This window comes from Chinchilla lanigera, unplaced genomic scaffold, assembly GCF_000276665.1.
Source record: "Chinchilla lanigera isolate Chin_1 unplaced genomic scaffold, ChiLan1.0 scaffold00103, whole genome shotgun sequence".
NCBI lineage: Eukaryota > Metazoa > Chordata > Mammalia > Rodentia > Chinchillidae > Chinchilla > Chinchilla lanigera.
The window spans coordinates 210,925-229,232 of NW_004955504.1; the positions used below are offsets into that span (position 1 = coordinate 210,925).

Sequence of the window (18,308 nt, forward strand, 5' to 3'; positions counted from 1 at the left end):
ATAGGGGTTATCTGAGCGTGACCAGTGCCATGGGAAAGAAGGCCAAGCTACATCTGGGCCAGGCCCTCTGCAATTGTCTTGGTTCTGTTTCTGGGACTTGGCACGTCTATCTGTAGTTGAAGGCTGATGGATCTGAGGTGTCTGTTTTATAGACAGCAGCAGCTCCTGGGCTGAGGGAGCTAGCTTGTGTTGTCCCTGTGTTCAGGCCATGTCATGTGTGTTGCAGCTTGCTGGGCTCTTAGCACTGAGTCCCACTAGGGCATGGCATTTTGGGGCATGGGAGGCCAGTCTCTCTGCAGCTTCATGATCATCAGGCAGTCTCAGTAAGATAGAAGGTCAGCATGTCTCTGACCAGCATTCTGACCAGTGAGGCTCCCTTGGGGTTGGAGAAGTATCTTCTATTGGGGCTGAGGTAATGGGCTGCATTGTCTGTCTTAGGTGGCCTGAGCCTGGCCACATGCCTGCCTTGCTCTTTGGATGTCTGACTAGTCCGGCTGCATCATCCAGCATCATGGCCATCCACCAGGTCTCCTGTCGATTCTCCCCTTTTACCTGCAGGGAGGGTTCTGGTCCATGTCCCTGGAGACTGGTGTGGGCATTGCCCACCTCCTCATGAGGTGCCCTGGCGACCTCTAAGAGTGAGGATTGCATGATGCACTGTGTCTGGTTGGATAGCGTGTGCCACTGTAGCAAGAGTATTGTGTATAACTGAGTGCCCATCTTCCTTTCTCTTCTTCATGATGCCACACCTCTAGTCCAACATCATTGCCTGGTTGCGGAAAGCACTGGAAACAGACAAGAAAGACTGGAGCAAAGAAACAGAACCTGAAGCCGACCAGGATGGGTACTACCAGACAACGCTGCCTGCCATTGTCTTCCAGGTGGGAGCCATGGACCTCCATGGTGTTACCTTGTGGGTGTTTTGTAGGGTCTGTCAGTTTCACGGAGGGCCACATATGTTTCACTCTTTGTTTGCAGACATAAAGTTGTGGGAACTCTATGTCCCACTCTCTCCCTGTGTCTCTTTTTCTCTGGGGTTGAAAAAACTGAGGATCCAGGATTCTGCCTAACAAGTAGTTTTGCCCATGATCACTTTAGTTTTCCCAAGAAATCTTTGGCTTTGAGCTGGGACCTACCTGTATATAAAGGTTGTGCATGATGCTGCCTCTCTGAGTTTGCTTCTTTGACATTTCCTCCTATTGTAAATGCCTATGATCTGCCTTCAGAATGCTGTTGTCTTGGTTACTTTTTTCTTGCTGCTGGGACAAAATACCTGACGCCCAAAATTAAGGAGGGAAAGGTTTATTTCCCTTACAGTTCATGGAAGTCTCAGCCCGTACTTGGCAGATTATCAGGCAGAGTGGCACATGGCAGAGGGCGGCTGCATCTCAGGACGGCAGCACAGCAAAGCTGCCACCACACACACACCAGGCGGAATGGGGGAGGAATGCCCTCAAGCAGCTTCTTCCTCTCCCTTACATATGCAAACTATCCACTCCCGGGCGGGTGCAGCTCTCACACCCATATTCAAACTCTTAACAGCCTGCCCCATTTCCGCATGAGGCTTTGGGGGGACACACAGACATAAACCATAACAGCTGTGTAATTGAGTTTCACCTGGAGAATCTGGGGGAATCCTGTAGCATGTTGAAGGCACTTCCCTGTACACTAACTAATCACAGTGCTGGGGTCTGGCTCACCTTTTGATGCCTTCCCCTGCTGTGCTCTTCTCTCCTGCTGTGCATAGCACTGCGGAAGGTAGGAGCCTCTGGCCAGGCACAGGCTAGACCAGTAGATATGCAAAGGATAGTGTCATGCCTTAGCAAAGAGGATCTGCACCTCTCCTGACACACTCTGTACCAACAGAGCCCAGGGTGAGCTCAGCCTGTGTTGTGTTTCTTTGTTTTTTGAGTCCCAACTCCTCCAGCTCCAGTATGTCTGCCTCCTGATTTTTAGAATTCCATATCCTAAAGCTCTTGAAAGTGGCTGGTCATGAATCACTTTAAGGAGCAGGCTGAGTGCTTAGATCCCCCACTTCCAGCCCATCCCCTGTGACTCACAGACCTCAGCCCCGATCCTGCTCCTGGCCCTCCTCCCTCACCTTAGCATCAGGATATGGTGAGAAAATGTGCATCCCTCAATAGAAGCCTGTCAGCAGGTGACTAGGAGAACATGTGCTTGGTTTCCCACCCACTGAGAAAGATGTTTATTTCACTTATTTTCTTATTTTTCAACTAGTTTCACTTTTTTCTTGGAATTTGGACTTACAACTCCCAGTTAGCAGACAGGGTTTCATTAATGGGGAACCTGGACTATACATTTTCTTGTGAGATTGTGTCAGTATTTATAAGTTTTTCAACTTTCAGATGTTTGAGCAGAATCTGCAAGTTGCTTCTCAGATAAGTGAAGATTTGAAAACAAAGGTATTGGTTTTGTGTCTTCAGCAAATGAATTCTTTTCTAAGTAGGTATGTATTTTGGCTATTGTAATAATTTAGAAATTGTACGTTTTAAAAAATTAATACCAAAAATATGTTGATCCTAATCTGCTGCTTTTAAAAGATAAGATTGTAGAGTCCCCTTTTGTTTTTTAGAAATGCAAGTGGGTTAGATCTTATAACCTTCCTTTTGAGTAGACATTACTATTTTCTTTGGGATCTCTAATCTGAGGTACTGTGAAGTCCTTGGCAGTGTAGTCAGAAAAAGTGATCATTTTGCTGTGGTTAAGAGTGGAAGTGCGTTCATAAGTGTCCAGCACTGAAGCAGCCGTATGGAGTTTGGCACCTTAGACAGTTCCCTGTGACTGGAACTTCCCAGGGTGAGGGGTGAGCCCTCAGGAGAGTGGTCACTTCCCGGAGAGGCCCCCCGACAGATGCAAATGGGGAGGGTAGGCTGTCCCAATGGATTGTTTGAAATCCCTCTGGATTGTTTGAAATGAAGGTTTTCAGACCTAGACAGAAGAGAAAGAATAGCATGAAAAATCTGTTCATCCCAAAGCCACCTTTCCCACTGTCCTATGCTGTGACTGTGGCACCATCAGCTCACACAGATAGGCTTGCCTGGCATTCTTAGGCCTCTGCTGCCCTACAGCCACCCTCTCCTCTTTAGGCTCCTTTGGACAAGATGGGCACGTCATTATGGTGTCCAGGGTCCTGTGGTATCTCTGACTACTCCTCTGATTGCCATCTGCCCTAGGACCAGGACTACCCCAAAAGCTGGCCAAGTTCCTTGTTGGCTTTGCAGCTTAGAAGACATGGGTCGGTTCTACCCTGACAGCTCAGTGCCAACCACCAGGCATTTCCCTGAGTCCCGAGTTCCTCCATTCACTGACAGAGTCATATCCAGACTCCTGTCAGTCTGTCCATTGGTTTAGGGCCCAGATCCTTTTAGTCAGCCTACCACAGGTCACAGTCCAGGTCTTTATTCATTTATGTGAAAAGGAACTTTCCCAGACCAATCTCAGCTGGTTGGTACCTGAAGCACACTTGAACAGAAAGGCAGAATAAATGTTTCTTTCCCTCTAAATGCCAATTTTCAGTTAGCTCTTTTTAACATCTAAAAATATGTACACAGTTCACTGTGCTGCTCTCCTGCTCCAATGTTTGAGAATCTCCAAGATAAGCTAAAAAATAACATATGTGGCATCTGAGTTGTTTTTTTTGATATATCAACAATCTAAGTAGTTTTTCTGTCTATTTCTTTATATTCTTCAGCATTGGCCAACTTCTCTGTTCTCCATGCACATGTTAGCTTTATGTTTAGAGATGTGTCTGGTTCTGGTGGTGTGGGCTCCTTGTCAGGCAGATGTCAGCATGGCACCGGGAAGGCATGGTGCCCCCAATGATATATTTTTTTTCCCCCACTGATATTTGCATGATCCCCAGGTACAGAGACGAGGCCCAGCTGTACAAAGAGGAGCACCTGCGGAACCGGCAGCACCCGCACTGTTATGTGCAGTACATGATTGCCATCATCAACAACTGCCAGACCTTTAAGTATGCTCATGGGAGAGGAGGTAAGTGCTAGTGCCGAGGTGGCTGCTTCCCTGACGCAGGATGTTTCCTTGCAGAGAATCAATCGTCAGTTTGAAGAAGAAGTACTTAAAAAATGAAGCAGAGGAGGGCGTGTGTCTGAGCCAGCCAAGTATGGATGGGATTCTGGATGCCATTGCCAAGGAAGGCTGCAGTAGCCTGCTAGAGGAGGTCTTCTTGGACCTGGAGGTGGGCCTGGCTTCTTCCCTGGGGGCGGAGCCCAGGGGTCTCTGTACTGCCCTGTGGAACACTGTTCCCTGCTTATGGATTCTGTGCATGAGTTAACCCATACTCTATGTCCATATGAAGCAAGAGGCAGAGGGCCTCTGTCTGCTTCATATTACACCAGGTCCTGAGGTACAGCTCAGTGGAGACTCCAAATAAACATCAGACTTCCAGCCTCGGGATGGGTTACCACATAGAGCAAGTATGTAGAAACTTGTCACAAAGTGCTGCTGAGAACCTTTCACACTACCACCTAGACTGCCTCACTGTGGGACAAAGATGCAACATGCACACACATATGTGCAGACAAGGATCCCTTGCGCTTGTGTGGAAGAGTAACGTGCCATGATGCAATGTGCACACACATGTACAAAGATGCCTTACGCTTGTATGGAAGAGTAGCACACATGAAAAAGTATGGCTCATTGTTTTGGGTACTATTGGAAATGGGTCATTTTGGGAGTGATCTTTCTGCTGTGGTTAAGTGTGGAAATGTGTTCACAAGTGTCCAGCCCTGAAGCAATAAGGTACCTGGTATTTTCTCAAAAATGGTCTAGGAATAAAGAAGGAAGTGTTTGTTTTTGTAATGTCTTAGTTACTTTTCTTGTTGCTGAGATAAAATACCCAATGCCTAAAGTTAAGGTAGAAAGATTTATTTAATTCACAGTTTGTAGAGGTTTCAGTCCATAATGGGCTGGCTCCAAGGCAGGGTGGCACATGGCAGAGGGGCAACAGTTCATGGTGGTGGAAGACAGCAAAAGCAACAAACAAGAACAAGACAAGCCTCTTTCTGTCCCTTATATTGTGTCCAGTCTGCCAGGATTAGGAGGGTGCCAATCCAATCAGTGGATTGATTAAGTAATCCCCCACCCTTAATCCCAGCATTGCAATATGAATTAAATCACACATTCTAGGTTCAGCAGCCTTCAGAAAAACCCTATGACCAACTTCATGGAGCTTTGGGGGGACATCTAGACACAAATCATAACAGTGATTTTGAAATTTAAAAAAGTACATAGTAAAAAAAAATACCCCTTCATGAAAAAGACATGCCAGAGTCCTGAGTATAAAACAGCCCAGTTTTATTGATTGTTGAAGAAACACAAATTAAGACAGAAGATTATTTGTTGCTTATCAGGAGATAAGAATTAAAAACATACTGATAGATATTGAAGGCACAAGAGAAGAAGTATGTTCTTATGTTCTATGTAGAGCTGAATTGGTAGTTTTGTAGGGCAGTTTGGAAATACAGTTAACAGTTCTAATTGATATACTTTTGACTGAGGAATTGCATTTTATTTCTCCTGCAAAATTATACAGATTCACTGGAGCACTATTTAAAATTGCAAAATATGAAAAATATTGAAACATCCATCAGTAAAGAATTGAGTAAATAAATTATGGAGTATCCTTTTTATTGTCTTTTTGAGACAGGGTCTCACTATGCAGTTCAGGCTGGTCTGGAACTCACTTTGTAGCCCAAGCTGGCCTCGAACTTGCAATAATTCTCCTGCCTCAGCCTCCCTAGTGCTAGGATTACAGGCATGCGCCACCACACCTGGCCCGAAGTGTCCATATTTAATAAATATATATGTTGTCATTAAAGGTAAAATGCATACGTGTCTGACCTGTCACTTTGCAAAGCTCATCACAAAGGTTGTATGTAGCATAAATCTGTCTTTAAAGTACATAATGTCACTCAAGGTGATGATTTCTGTGACCTGTCTGTGCTTTTCAGCAACATCTGAATGAACTGATGACAAAGAAGTGGCTGGTAGGGTCAAATGCTGTGGATACCATCTGTGTCACCGTGGAAGACTATTTCAATGATTTTGCCAAAATTAAAAGGCCATATAAAAAGGTAAGACCTAGCATGCTGCAGCCTCCCTCACTTCTACTTTAGAATGCAATGTCAGCTTAGCTCACTGGTGATTGTGATAGACTGGGGTGTTGGGGGCAGGTGGCATTGGTATCATGTGGTTTGGTGGTGGGAAGGTGGAGGCAGGGGCTCCTGAGTGACGTGATTGTATTCTCCAGCCCTTCCCAGAACACACTCAGCCTCAGCCTCACACTGAGGGTGAAGGAGGACAGGCAACAGGCTACAGACCTGGAATCTCTGTGGGTGAGGGGACATGGGTAGCTCCAGAGCCCCCCAGAAAGGCCAGTGAGGAGAAATAGCAGCTCCTCTCAGACTTTCCAGCACACTCCTGGCTGAGGCCAGTGTCCCTGCCTGGGAAGTGCAGGTCCAGTGGGCACTCAGGAGCCTGCTGCCAACAGAAGGAAGAACATGTCCAATCACCTGCTGCATGTACAGCCTACACCAGCCTTGGGACTGGGACTCCTACCTGGCCATTGTGGTATCCCCATTTCTGTGCTTTCCTTGTCTAGCCTTGAGTGCCTTAGCTGTTGGTGTTATCAAAAGTGTTACTTTTCAGGGTTAGCTTCTGACTGTTGGTTTCTGGGTTTTAGCGGGAAATGTTTTAAGAGGTGTGCCTCTCCCCAGGCACTTCACGCAGTTTCCTCATTGACCCCTTCTGTCCCTGAGCCCCTTTGTGAGCTATGTTAGCAGTTGTTGCACGTATGAGGCATAACGTTGTGTTCCATCTTCATTTCTGGTCCTTCCACCTTTTGTACTTTTTTCTTGTCCTGTTCCTGATTTTTAAAGGGAAATCTTTGAGCTCTTTGCCATTAAAAGGCGCTTTAAACCGAATGAGCTAATTTGGCCACCCATTGATGTCAGGAGGCCTCTGTCAGAGATTGCGGGGGTGGCACTGGAACCAACCCCTACCTCTAGTTATTAGGACAGTAAAAGGAAACTTCTGGCCAAAATGTACCAGGGCTTGGTGTATTTGTAGCTGGTGCAGAGACCGCCCCAGGGTTCTTGTAACTCTAGTTCTCAGCCAAAGCAGAGATGCAGACAGTTCTGAGGAGCCAGCCCCTACACTCCACTGGTGCATCCTTAGTGACACAGGGACATGAGCCCTCAGGTGCTACTCAGCAGCTTGTGGGCAGAGCCAACTCCTTTCCAGTGTCACTACCTCCCTGACCCCAGGCCATCTAAGACCCTCTCGAATGTCAGCTTCTAACGTGGGTCCAGTGTTCACTACGCCACTGTGGATGCGTCACATATATTTGTGAGCTAGGTCCATGCTACAGAGGGCCTTCAGAGGAGGCAGCTCTGGCAGTAGCCCTGAGGGAAACAGTGGGCCTGCCATCACCTGGTGGTGAAGTCACATCCATCCTGTACCCTGGCCAGAAGGTGGGCCTTGAGTCCAGAGAGAGGCCATATGTATGTGAGTGATGTGTGGATACATTGTATGTATTGTGTGTGCTATATGTGGACATGTGTATATTGTGTGTGTGTGTTCATGTATATGTATGGTATATAGTGTGTTCATGTGTATTGTGTGTATGTGCAATGCCTGTGTATATATTGTGTGCACTTGTGTATGCTGTGTACATGGTGTTTGGTATGTGTATACAAGTGCACATGTGGTATTGCAAATGTGTTTATTGTACACCTGTGTATATTTGTGTGCATGTATTGTGTTTGCACATCTGTGTTATGCATATATTGTGTGTACCTGTGTATATACACATGCTTATGTGTCTGTTCATTTGTACGCCCCCATGTGTATACATGCGTGTTTGCACCCATGTGTGTTGGATTCTGGTTTGGTCATTCCCAGAGCCTCGTGCTTATGTGTCTGTTCATTTGTATGCCCCCATATGTATACATGTGTGTTTGCACCCATGTGTGTTGGATTCTGGTTTGGTCATTCCCAGAGCCTCTCCCTGCCTGAACGTGGCCTGACTAAAAGGTCCCCCACACACACTGGTACAGCTGCAGGCCACCTGTGCTAAGCATCGATGGTTCCAGGCATCCCTCTTGGAGGGGCAGTTTCTTCTGCTGTCAGCATAGCATAAGCATTAGGAATTGGACAGCCAGAGTCAGCCTTGTAGTGCCTTTTGCAGGCGGCAAGATGGTGCAGTGCAGTGGCACACAACAAGTGGAGGTCATGTGACAACTTGGGGCCCTTGCAGCTTCCTCCCAAGAGCACTTTGCACACTAAGGTGGCTGCACACTGGCGAATGTTTTATTTCCTGTGAAATTGTTTGCTTCCTGTCATTTGGCACACAGCAAGGTGAGGCTGTGGTGAACACGCTCCCTTAGGTTGAGAAGACTCCTCTTCCTGACTTTCTGGGACTGATGGGTGTGAAACTTGGTTTCATTTACTATGCTCGGTGGTGTTTTGCTATGTATTGTTTCTGCATGTACCCCAGTGGTTACAGTTCTTTATTCTTGAACTGAACAGAGTGCTTCAAGCTGTTTCTGTGGCTGTGAGTTTGTTGGTGATGGTCTTCTACTCACACTTTATTGGGCCTAGTTGTCCCGTACCCTTCTGGGATTTCCCTCTTAGTTCTTTCTCTGGCTAGTGAGGGAGCTTGCAGTAGCCTAATAGCTGACTTAGAAGACCTACCTCTGCCATGCCTGAGCCTGGCAGAATCTCCCTGGAACTTCAGAATATATTTCTTTCAGTGTGGGTAGATACAGCTTTTCCTGTCCCAGGCACTTCTGTCTTTTTCTTCTTAGAGCTGTTTTGGTCAACTGGATTTTTCTAGGACTTGTACATTTTACTCTTCATGTGTTTGTGGCTGGTTCCTTGTCATCCCCAGCATGAACAGTGTGCTCTCTGATTACTCATGATCAGCTCTCTTGTGAGTGCACGAGACACACAGTCACCATTATGAGTAACTCTCAGCTGACTCCTGCGTCACCAGCACCTAGGTTGAGGTTTTAGTGTGGTCAGGACAGGAGCTCGCTAACCTTTCATTGTGGTTGTTTACCTGTATGTGTTCCCTAAGAAGAGTGTGTGGTTTGGGGATGTAGCTCAGCAAAGGGGCTGGGTGCTACACACACACACACACACACACACAATAGTGGTATCTGTTTTCAAGCTTTACACAGTGAGGTTATTCTGTCCAAACCAGCTGAGAGGGTCATGGGGCATTGCAGCATCCCCTCCTTGCTCTGATGCTGGATGTGCCCAGGCTGTCCCACTAGTGTCCTTGCAGGGGTGTGAGGCTGAGTGCAGTGTTGCCAGGAGATGTTGCCTGTGTCTAGGCATGGATCCTTCTCTGGATAGCAGTAGGTCATTGTGTCTTGTTTGTGGTCACTGGTGATGTCTGGAGGCCTCTTGTGATTTAAATGGGCACCTTGTTATTAATGGGGCCGCAATTTGATTGGTCATTTGGAATTCCTCTTTTATGAGGTATCGTCACAATCTGGGCTGCCTGTGAAAGTTTTGATTCATTTGTACGATTTTTTTTCATTTGTAGGATTTTTGTGTGTGCTCTGAAATGAGTTTCTACCTGGCTGTGTCTATTGTGGCTCTCTTCCCTTCTGTGTCTGTTTCTGTGATTGGCTGAATTATGTCTGTCTCAAAATGTTGAAGCTCTGGCCTAGAATGGGGCTGTCCTGGGAGGTAGTGTTTCTAAAGAAGCAGTTAATGAGGAGAGGCCCAGTCTATTGGAAGAGGAGGCTTCAGTCCTTAGAAGAGAAGGTGAGGACGCAGTTACAGAATGACAACCGTGTAGGGCACTCTAGAGAGAGGTCCCAGAGGAGTCAACCCACTCACTTGTCCTTGGACTTCACCTCCAGAATGGAAGGGTGAGTCTGTGTAATTTGGCCCCTACTGTGGGCTGTGTAAAGCAGTCTGAGATTAGTAGTTTCTACCTCTTTTCCTGATTTTTTTTTGAGGAGTGCTGCCCTTGGTTTTAATGTAGTTAAATGTATCTTCTATGGTTATCCCTTTTTTGTTTCTTAAGAAATCTTTCTTTACCTCAAGATATGAAAATTATGTGAAAGTTGGCTATAAACCTACTCTGGAATAGAATTCCGTCTGCTTGTATTTCAGCAGTTATATTTTTATGTTTAAATTGTAATTTGGTTTTCAAACTTAACCTAACCAGTTTTATTTCTTTTTGCTTGCACTCATTTGCATGGTTTTTTCCTTTAAGTATTTGTATATTGGTTTTTAGTCAGTGTCTGACAACCTTGGGTTGACAGGTACCACCCTGTGTTGGAGCATGGTATCTTGTGCTGACATAGTACACAGGTGCCACCTGCTCCCATGAAGCTTGTTGTGGCACCAACACTGTGTATTTGTGACCTCCAACCATGCTCACATTGGAGGAGGTGTCCCTACATGGACAGAGTGTGCTGCTCCCAACATGGCTTGGCCTTTGCCTGCAGTAGTGCTTGGTGTGTGGTCCACAGCTACCTAGAATGAAGATGTCAGCACAGTCCCCAGCCAGTGCCCAGTACCCTCCCTGTCAGGTTGTGGGAAGTAGCTGAAAGCTCACAGTGACATCTCAGATGTGCTTAATAGATTCTCTACAAAATCCCCCGCTATGTTGATGAAAACATTGTGCTCCAGCTGCTTACCTTGGGCTTATTGGGCCAGTCCTCACCACCAGAATGGCAGAGGTACAGCTGAGTGTGTTTCTTGCTAGAGGATGACAGCCGAGGCACACCGGCGTGTGGTAGTGGAGTACCTGCGGGCTATCATGCAAAAGCGCATCTCTTTCCGGAGCCCTGAGGAGCGCAAGGAGGGTGCTGAGAAGATGGTCCGGGAGGCTGAGCAGCTGTGCTTCCTGTTCCGGAAGCTAGCATCTGTAAGTTGCAGGCATGGCTAAGGGCACTGGAGCTAGTCGTGTGGACACAGAATCCTATGGTCCTGTGGCTGGTTTTTCGTTTCCACCCTGGGACATGCAAATTGGTGGGTGGGAACCAGTCACACAAGGGCCCAACAATAGACTAGTTCCCTGTCAGGGACAAGGGTCTGGGTCCAGAGCCCTCCTGGCCCCATGGATGATAAATGCATTACGAAGAGGCTCATGCTATTAGCAGCAGCTGTTGATTTTTCAGGCAGTAGCCTGTGGCTCTGTGGCATGATACCTACCATCCTGTCCATCCCCTGCCCTTCTCTCTTCTCTTCTGAGATCCTGGTTGCCTGCCACCCAGTGACCTAACTCCAGGCTCCCACTGTGCCCATTAAAAGTCTGGGTCAGGCCTCTCTTCCATAGTGTCAGGGCGTCCACAGGAAAGGCAGGGCACTGGCCAGAAAGGGGCTAGGGAAGTCAGAATAAAGCTGTCCTGTTCATGGGCAGTAGCAAGGCTGCTCCTCACTCTGCTGTTTTCCAGGGGTTTGGTGAAGAGGTGGATGGTTACTGTGACACCATTGTTGCCGTGGCAGAAGTTATTAAGCTAACAGACCCTTCCCTGCTCTACCTTGAGGTCTCAACTCTGGTCAGCAAATATCCAGACATCAGGTAATCACTGTGCATCTTCCTGGTGAGCTGGCCAGGGAGTTAGGAAGATGAGCTGTGTGCACACAGGGCAGGGGGGCAGACCTTGGCACCAGCTGGATATGTGGTGGAGGGTGGCCATGGTGATGGCTGTGGACGTGAGGGCAGCAGCGTGACTTCTGTGCAGTGTCCTGCCCGCCCTCCTATGTGCACAGACCTCTGCCTGAGTGGACAGACATCTGGGGCACAGTCTAATTGCCAGTGTGGGCAGTGATGGGTTTGGTGGAGAGGGTTGGGGTCTGGGAGCAGCTTGGACAGGTGGTAGGAAACCCTGGCCTGCAGTACTTGTGGGACCTAAGGAAAGGAGTCTGTATGCCTTGTATGACTGGGATAGCTTTCCATGTTCATAACCTTAGGGTCCCTGATGTTGGGCTGAGGTAAGGGGAGCTCGTGTCCTCTTGCCCACAGTGCTGGGCCTGGCATTGGCCTGACCTTTGTGATCCTGCCCCTCCTTGAAGGACGAATGTAGCTGAGCTCAGTCTGAACCCACTCCTTGCTACTTCAGCTCTGCTGAGGGGAAGAGTGAGTTCTTGAGCCCTCCAAGTCCCCCTAAAGGGGCTGTCCTTGAATCCAGGGATTCTCAGAGCATGTGTAAAGCCTTGTGGTGTGTGGAGAAATGGCCACAGTAAGAAGAAAATCAGGCAAAAGGTGCCTTTGTCTGCATATCCACACCTGCCTCCCACGGGTCACCTGTGTGGGGATCAAGCAAGAGTAGGTGTGTGGGCTAACGCCTGTGTCCCTTTGTCACAGGGATGACCACATCGGTGCGCTGCTGGCCATGCGTGGGGATGCCAGCCGGGACATGAAGCAGACCATCATAGAGTCACTAGAGCAGGGCCCTACGCAGGCAAACCCCAACTACGTGCCCCTCTTCAGGGAGATTGTTGTGCCCAGTCTGAATGTGGCAAAGCTCCTCAAGTAGCCGGCCGTTTGCTTGTGTATGTCCCTCTGAGGCAGAAGCATATTAAAGCAAATGTCCCTCTCCAGGGCCACCATTGGTGGTCTCAGCAACAACATGCCTATCCTTAGATGTGCTCAAGTATGTGTGGGTGAGGGCTGTGGGGTGGCTTCTGGGTGCCTGGTTCTGTGGGTTTTTCCACCCTGATGTAAATGTGCTTTGTGAGGACGTCTTTGTATGAAGCCTCTCAGTCACTTGTCATGGGAAATGTGTGTGGGTGTCCCTTACTCCCCCATCACGGGCCTCTCTGTCCAGCATGCACACTCAGGACCTCTGCCACCTGATTAAAAGAAGTGAAAGCCAAGTGGCTTCTGCCTGTGATGTATCATTCCCAGAAGTTGCTGGGTTTGCCTTGGCTTTCCTAACTGTCCTGAGGCCAGCTCCTTGTGCCTCATTACAGAGGAGCAACTCACCTGCTGGATGCAGGGAGCCCCACCCACGTAAGCAGAGCTGCCCGGGGCAGTGCCGGCTGTGTCAGGCACGCCAGGATGAGCAGTGCCAGGAGCGTGTCAGTAGAAATGGATATGAATGGCTATTTGGAATATGTTTCAAGATCTGTATGTCATGCTTATTTGTGATACAAAATCCCTAAAATAATTCTTCCCAAACTCAGCCTTGCCTATATAGCATCTGCCTTCGTTGGTAGCATCATTCTGCAGTTATCTTTAACTTCTTCCCTGTTTTTGGGTGATGCTGGGTATTAGACCCAGGACACTGTGCATGCTAGGCAAGCACTCTACCATGGACCTACTCCCCAGTCCTTCTTTTATTTTGAGGCAGGTCTTGCAAAATTGCCCAGACTAGTCTCAAACTTGCAGTCTGCCTCAGTAATGGCAATTAGAGGTGTACACGGCCATGCCTTGCTTAGTAACTTTTAATTTAAGCTACTTAAGACAATTGCTCAAGAATGAGCAGTGAACCCGTGTCCTTGCAGACTCTGTACACCTGTTCAGCAGAGCAGTGCCAACAGCTCCATGAGAGGAAAGATGTGGCCTGTGTCCTTCTGCCCAGGCTCCCTATATACACAGAGGGTCATCCTCCATCCTCAGGACTCTATAGAGTCAATGAGAGGTGGAGAACATGGCAGGACCCATCCTGAGGGATGTCGTGCACTGACGGTGTTAGCTGCGTACCACACGACCACTCTGAGCATGCATAGAATGCTATGTTTTCTATCTTTGAGATGGCACAGTTGATGTCCTGCTCTTACTTCAGCCTCACAAGCTAAGGAAAATTCACAAATAGGCCTTTGTCTCGGAATGGAAGTAAGTGAAACTTGGGAGAGTGATCTAGGAGGTTCACATGAGACAGAGCCACCCTGGTGACATCCAGCTGCTGCTTGTGGTTTGCCTTCTCTGTCTAGCCTGCAGTGGGTGTAACTTAATGGAACTAGAACCCACCATGCTGACGATCATTATTTATCATACAGTACTTTGCTCCTGTGTACGCAGATGTAGGCCATGGTCACCACAGGCCCATGATGATTGAGCTCTGGCTCTGTAGCCAGACAGAAGCACATGCATGTCTGTGCCTTTGGAAGCCAGATGTGCTGGCAGCCATGGGGAGGGCACTGTCTACTTCCTGGCACATGGGTATTATCCATCCTGACACCAGGGGAAGGTCATCTCCAAGCTCCTCTGGAGGGGACACCTGTGTGTAGGCCTGGGCAGGCCCATCCTGTGAGGAAGGTTGGTATCTGCTTCCTGCACAGTGCAGCAGGGGGCTATTACCAGACAGAGAAGCCATGTAGAGGGCAGTTGTCCCTGAAGCCTGGCCTGGAAGCATTGCAGCCCTTCCTGCTGCCTGCAGCCCCACATTCCATGGCTCAGTTCATCCTCCCCAGGCCAGCAGAATAGTGTCTGCCAAGCCAAGAGAGTTCCTTGCTCTTGATCCAGTGAATTTTCCTTCCTGTCTGCTGACACAATGGTAGGTAAGCCCCCTTCTCATGGCTGCCCCACATGGACCCGTGGCCAGATCCAAAGGGAGGTGGAGAAAGAGCCACCATGGCTCACCCTTCCTTCTCACTAGGATGGGCCAAATTGCACCCCCCATGCACCCACACCCTGAAAAGTGGGCTGAGGTATTAACCCCTGGACCTCAAATGTTGCTTTGTACAGAAATGGGATCAGTGCAGGTGTGACTGAGATAAAGTCACATAGGAGTGGGCAGGCATTGTGTGGGGACACAGTGGGAGGGGATGTGTGTTGTAGAGATAGGCTTAGGAGGAGGCATCTACATGCCAGAGATACCAGCAGCCACTGGAGCTGGCAGAGACCAGAGGACCACCCTCGTCACAACTGTGACCTTGTGAGCCTCCTACTAGGGTTGTCACATTCTGGTTCACTGGTTTAAGATGGTTGTGGGTCACTTCACAGCTGTGCCCAGTGGCTTCCTCACAGTGGCCAGGGCCACCCTACAGGCAGCATGGGACACACATCTGTGTCAGTGTTAACTTCAATGCAGAGCAACACCTGCCTACCAAGAGACTGCTCTGTAAATCCTGGGTTTTTCCTTTACAGTTTTCATGCAAAATGCCTTAAAGTGTTTTAATAGAGCTGGGCAAGCAGTTAGTCTTGGAGGCTGTGATGAGCTCCCTGTGCAGATGCTGCCACCGTGTATCTGGAGGGACATCTTAAGGCACATTACTCTGGCCAGTTACACTCACAATTCACCACTCATAAAATCCACCTCAGTGGACAAAATTCTTTAAATTTCTTTTCATAATAGACGGTTGTTATACAGCACATTGAACACTGTAACAAAATTATTTTCAAGAAAAATACAGAAGTGAGAAATAGCAATTTTCTAAATTTGTGTACATTACAGTACCACAAAGTAGGCCAAAGTTCAGTATTAAATAAATAGATATTCTAATAAAAATTTTTACTACAGCTTCCATAAGGAAATACATTCATGGACTGTTTACATTTTTGTTTTACAAGTGACAGCAATAGCAGGGTTCTTCTGTCTGAAACATGGCCACAGTGCCCTCAAAGGGCATGAGGTGGCTTCCCAGGACCAATTGCTTCCTTGTCTGAGCTCTGGTTCCACTGCAGCTGTGTCTAGCCATGCAGTTGACACCTGCCCAGATAAGGCTGTCCCCCCTTAGAGACACCAGCATGAAGTGTCAAGGGGACATCTGTCCCAGATTTGTCACCTAGCCCTTCTGACCCTGCAGTGGGAATCGGACCCTGCATCTCGTGGCTTAGGTAGGTTAAGGCAGCTCCTGCTGTGAGCAGGCTAGCCACTTGGCTGCAGGACTGGTGGGCTGCCCTGCTCTCAGAGCACCCCAGGTAAGGCTTCCCAAGTTGCACCGGCTGTCTATGCTGCTGGCTGGTCTCATCCGTGAGGAGAGCAGCTCCTGGAAACCAGAAGTCCTGCACTCCCCTCAAGAGGACTGAGCTGTGATTCAGTGACAGCAGACAGTTCTGAGGCAGAAGCCAAGAGGCTTTGTGTTGAACAAACTAACTGGTTCCTTTCAATAATGCCATTGTGAAAGGGAAATAGTATGCTTTTCCTGTCCGGGACTCACCATGTGGCATTAACACCAAGTGCTGCCAACCCCTTCTGAACCCTGAGAATGTGAGCTGTCAGCCTGGACCCTGACACATGGAGTTTAGTTTTCCTGAGCAGAGAGCTGGGAGTGGTTTGTTTCCAAATAGCCCCTAGGAGTGCCTTTGCCCCTTCTCAGCCCCTCTGGGTTTTCCTCAAGGATCTGGGTGCAGCAGAACTCTGCCTTGTGCTCTGAGGGTTGGAGTTGGAGGTGGCCCACCTTTCACAGCTCTAGGCCAGGGCTCTCCTTGGAGGCTCAAGCTCCACGTTCCTCCCTGCCCTGGGCCTTACCAGCGAGGATCATGGGAGCCCAGGGCATCCCACAGTGGCTCTGACAGGCTACCTGGGGAACCCTCCAGCCCTGCCCCAACCTGGTCCTCGGCCACTACCTCAGCGCCAGGAGGGACAGAGACCTTGTCTGTGGGGACAGGGCAGCCCCGAGGCCCGGGCACGAGGTCAGCTGCTCTCGACCAGGATAAAGATGGGCCGCCGGAGCTGAGATACCAACACAACAGTTGCCACCAGCCAGAGGGCGACAAGCATCACAGAACCGGCATCGGTGTCTCGGTGCCCATATTCCCGCCTCGCTGGCCACCTCGCAACCCAAAGGTGCACAAGGACTGTTGGCTCCGCATAAGCTGGCGACCTGGTAGCCCGGCCTCCCGAGTCGGTGCGGTTCCGTAGGGCACGGCATCCGGGTCACAGCGGCGTCTCCTCCTGCTCCAGCGCCAGCGGCGGCAGCTCGACCGTGCCCGGTGGCTGCAGCGAGGCCAGCTTGCGCAGTTCGGGGCGGCGGCGCGCGCGCGGCCGCTGGAACGAGCGCCGGCTGTGCACGCGCCGCGCTGCCGCCGACCGCGCATGCGCCCCGGGTCCTGGAATGCGAGCGGAAAGCGCGGGGCTCGTGGGTGGCAAGGGCGCGGGCTGCGGGACTGTGGGCGGACCTCGGCGCGGGGACGATCGTCCGGTCAGTGGCGTGTCGGAACCGGTGTCACCTGTGGGGTACAAGGCGTGAGGCCGTGGTGTCCAGGGCGAGGAAGGTCCCTGCTGTGCCCTGCGACGCGCTCCAAGCCAGCCCTCGATGGCGCCCGCCCCTCTTCGCACGCATTAACCACTCCAAGGACAGAGAAGGACACTGGGGAGGGGGATCCAGAAGAAGAACAGGGACAGGTGGAAGGACAGCAGTGGGCACTCGGCTGCACCGTCCCGAAGTCTCAGTGGCCCGGTTCACGGGGTGCCACAGTGATAGGCTAGGCCACGGCCTCTGCCAGCGTCCACAAAGCAGAACTCCCTCCCTCTTTGAAGTGGGCCTGAAAACTGACGTGGGCCAGGCCCATCCACCCACAACACTAATTTCCATCTGCACAGAGCACCGAAAGGAAAACCTGGAATGACCAAGAGCCTGCCGCCAGAGGGCTCTGCGGCCTCCTCACCTCCTCCTGGGTCCAGCCCTGCAGGAGCTCCAGCAAGGGTGCTGGGCAGCCACTCCTACACCTTCCCTGCACCCTGTGTATAAGAGATAGAAACACTGCCTCTGTCCTGGGCGTGCTCCTGCGCCTGGATAACCTGCAGGGCCCTTTCCTGCACATTGCCCTTCCTGCTTCGTGCTTCTGGGCTGGAGTGAGATTCATGCCGACCACACAGACTCCCCCGTGATCAGCTGATAATCTGAAAATGAATTCTCACTAGGACAACCTGCCAATGCCCTCAAGTCCTCTGGATCCCTATGTCCTAACAGGAGAAGCAGAGACAGACTGGTTCCTCAGCATCCCTTAAGAAATCTGCAACCAATGGAAGCTGGGGATCTAAGAGGAGGAGCTGCTGGAGAGAGCTGGAGAGTGCAGGTCCAGGAGTGCCCTGGAGGAAGCATCAGAGAGAACAGGCATTAGCGGGGTGTCAGTTACATGTGTGTGGATTCAGGAAGGGCATGGGGTCTCTCCTCAGGGGTGTCGGCCAGCAGGAAGGAGTCCACTGACTTGTTGCTGAGGCGGAAGGGTGCCAGGCGGCGGAAGTTGCCGGGAGACTGGGGGATCTGAACACGGGCCCTCTGAGAGGGCACCACAGTCTCCCCAGGGGACAGCCAGGGTGGCACCCTGGCAAGGATGCTGGGGTCCAGGTCCTCATCCGGGGAGAACACAGGGTTGTCAATTCCTAGGAGAGAGGGCAGTGCTAATT

At 49.9% G+C, this 18,308-nt stretch overlaps 2 protein-coding genes across 6 annotated transcripts in view; one reads left to right on the plus strand and one right to left on the minus strand.

Annotated features, from left to right (window-relative positions):
- Positions 1 to 12,888, plus strand: part of Exoc3 (exocyst complex component 3) — a 28,070-nt gene extending 15,182 nt beyond the window's left edge. For 3 of the 4 annotated variants that reach the window (XM_005406997.2, XM_005406998.2, XM_005406996.2), the window contains 8 exons: positions 756 to 881; positions 2,367 to 2,467; positions 3,884 to 3,994; positions 4,054 to 4,219; positions 5,994 to 6,116; positions 10,772 to 10,933; positions 11,463 to 11,590; positions 12,377 to 12,888. In XM_005406997.2, the coding sequence (XP_005407054.1) occupies positions 756 to 881; positions 2,367 to 2,467; positions 3,884 to 3,994; positions 4,054 to 4,219; positions 5,994 to 6,116; positions 10,772 to 10,933; positions 11,463 to 11,590; positions 12,377 to 12,548 (1,089 nt within the window). In that variant the 3' untranslated portion in view covers positions 12,549 to 12,888. The remainder of the gene's footprint in view (positions 1 to 755; positions 882 to 2,366; positions 2,468 to 3,883; positions 3,995 to 4,053; positions 4,220 to 5,993; positions 6,117 to 10,771; positions 10,934 to 11,462; positions 11,591 to 12,376) is intronic. The other variant, XM_013505897.1, reaches the window with a different exon arrangement.
- Positions 12,889 to 15,267: 2,379 nt separating this feature from the next.
- Positions 15,268 to 18,308, minus strand: part of Slc9a3 (solute carrier family 9, subfamily A (NHE3, cation proton antiporter 3), member 3) — a 34,441-nt gene continuing 31,400 nt past the window's right edge. Inside the window, exons 16-17 of one of the 2 annotated variants that reach the window (XM_005407000.1) lie at positions 18,038 to 18,284; positions 15,268 to 17,128 (exon numbers count right to left, since the gene is read on the minus strand). In XM_005407000.1, the coding sequence (XP_005407057.1) occupies positions 17,125 to 17,128; positions 18,038 to 18,284 (251 nt within the window). In that variant the 3' untranslated portion in view covers positions 15,268 to 17,124. Of the gene's footprint in view, positions 18,285 to 18,308 lie in introns of both variants that reach the window. The other variant, XM_005407001.2, reaches the window with a different exon arrangement.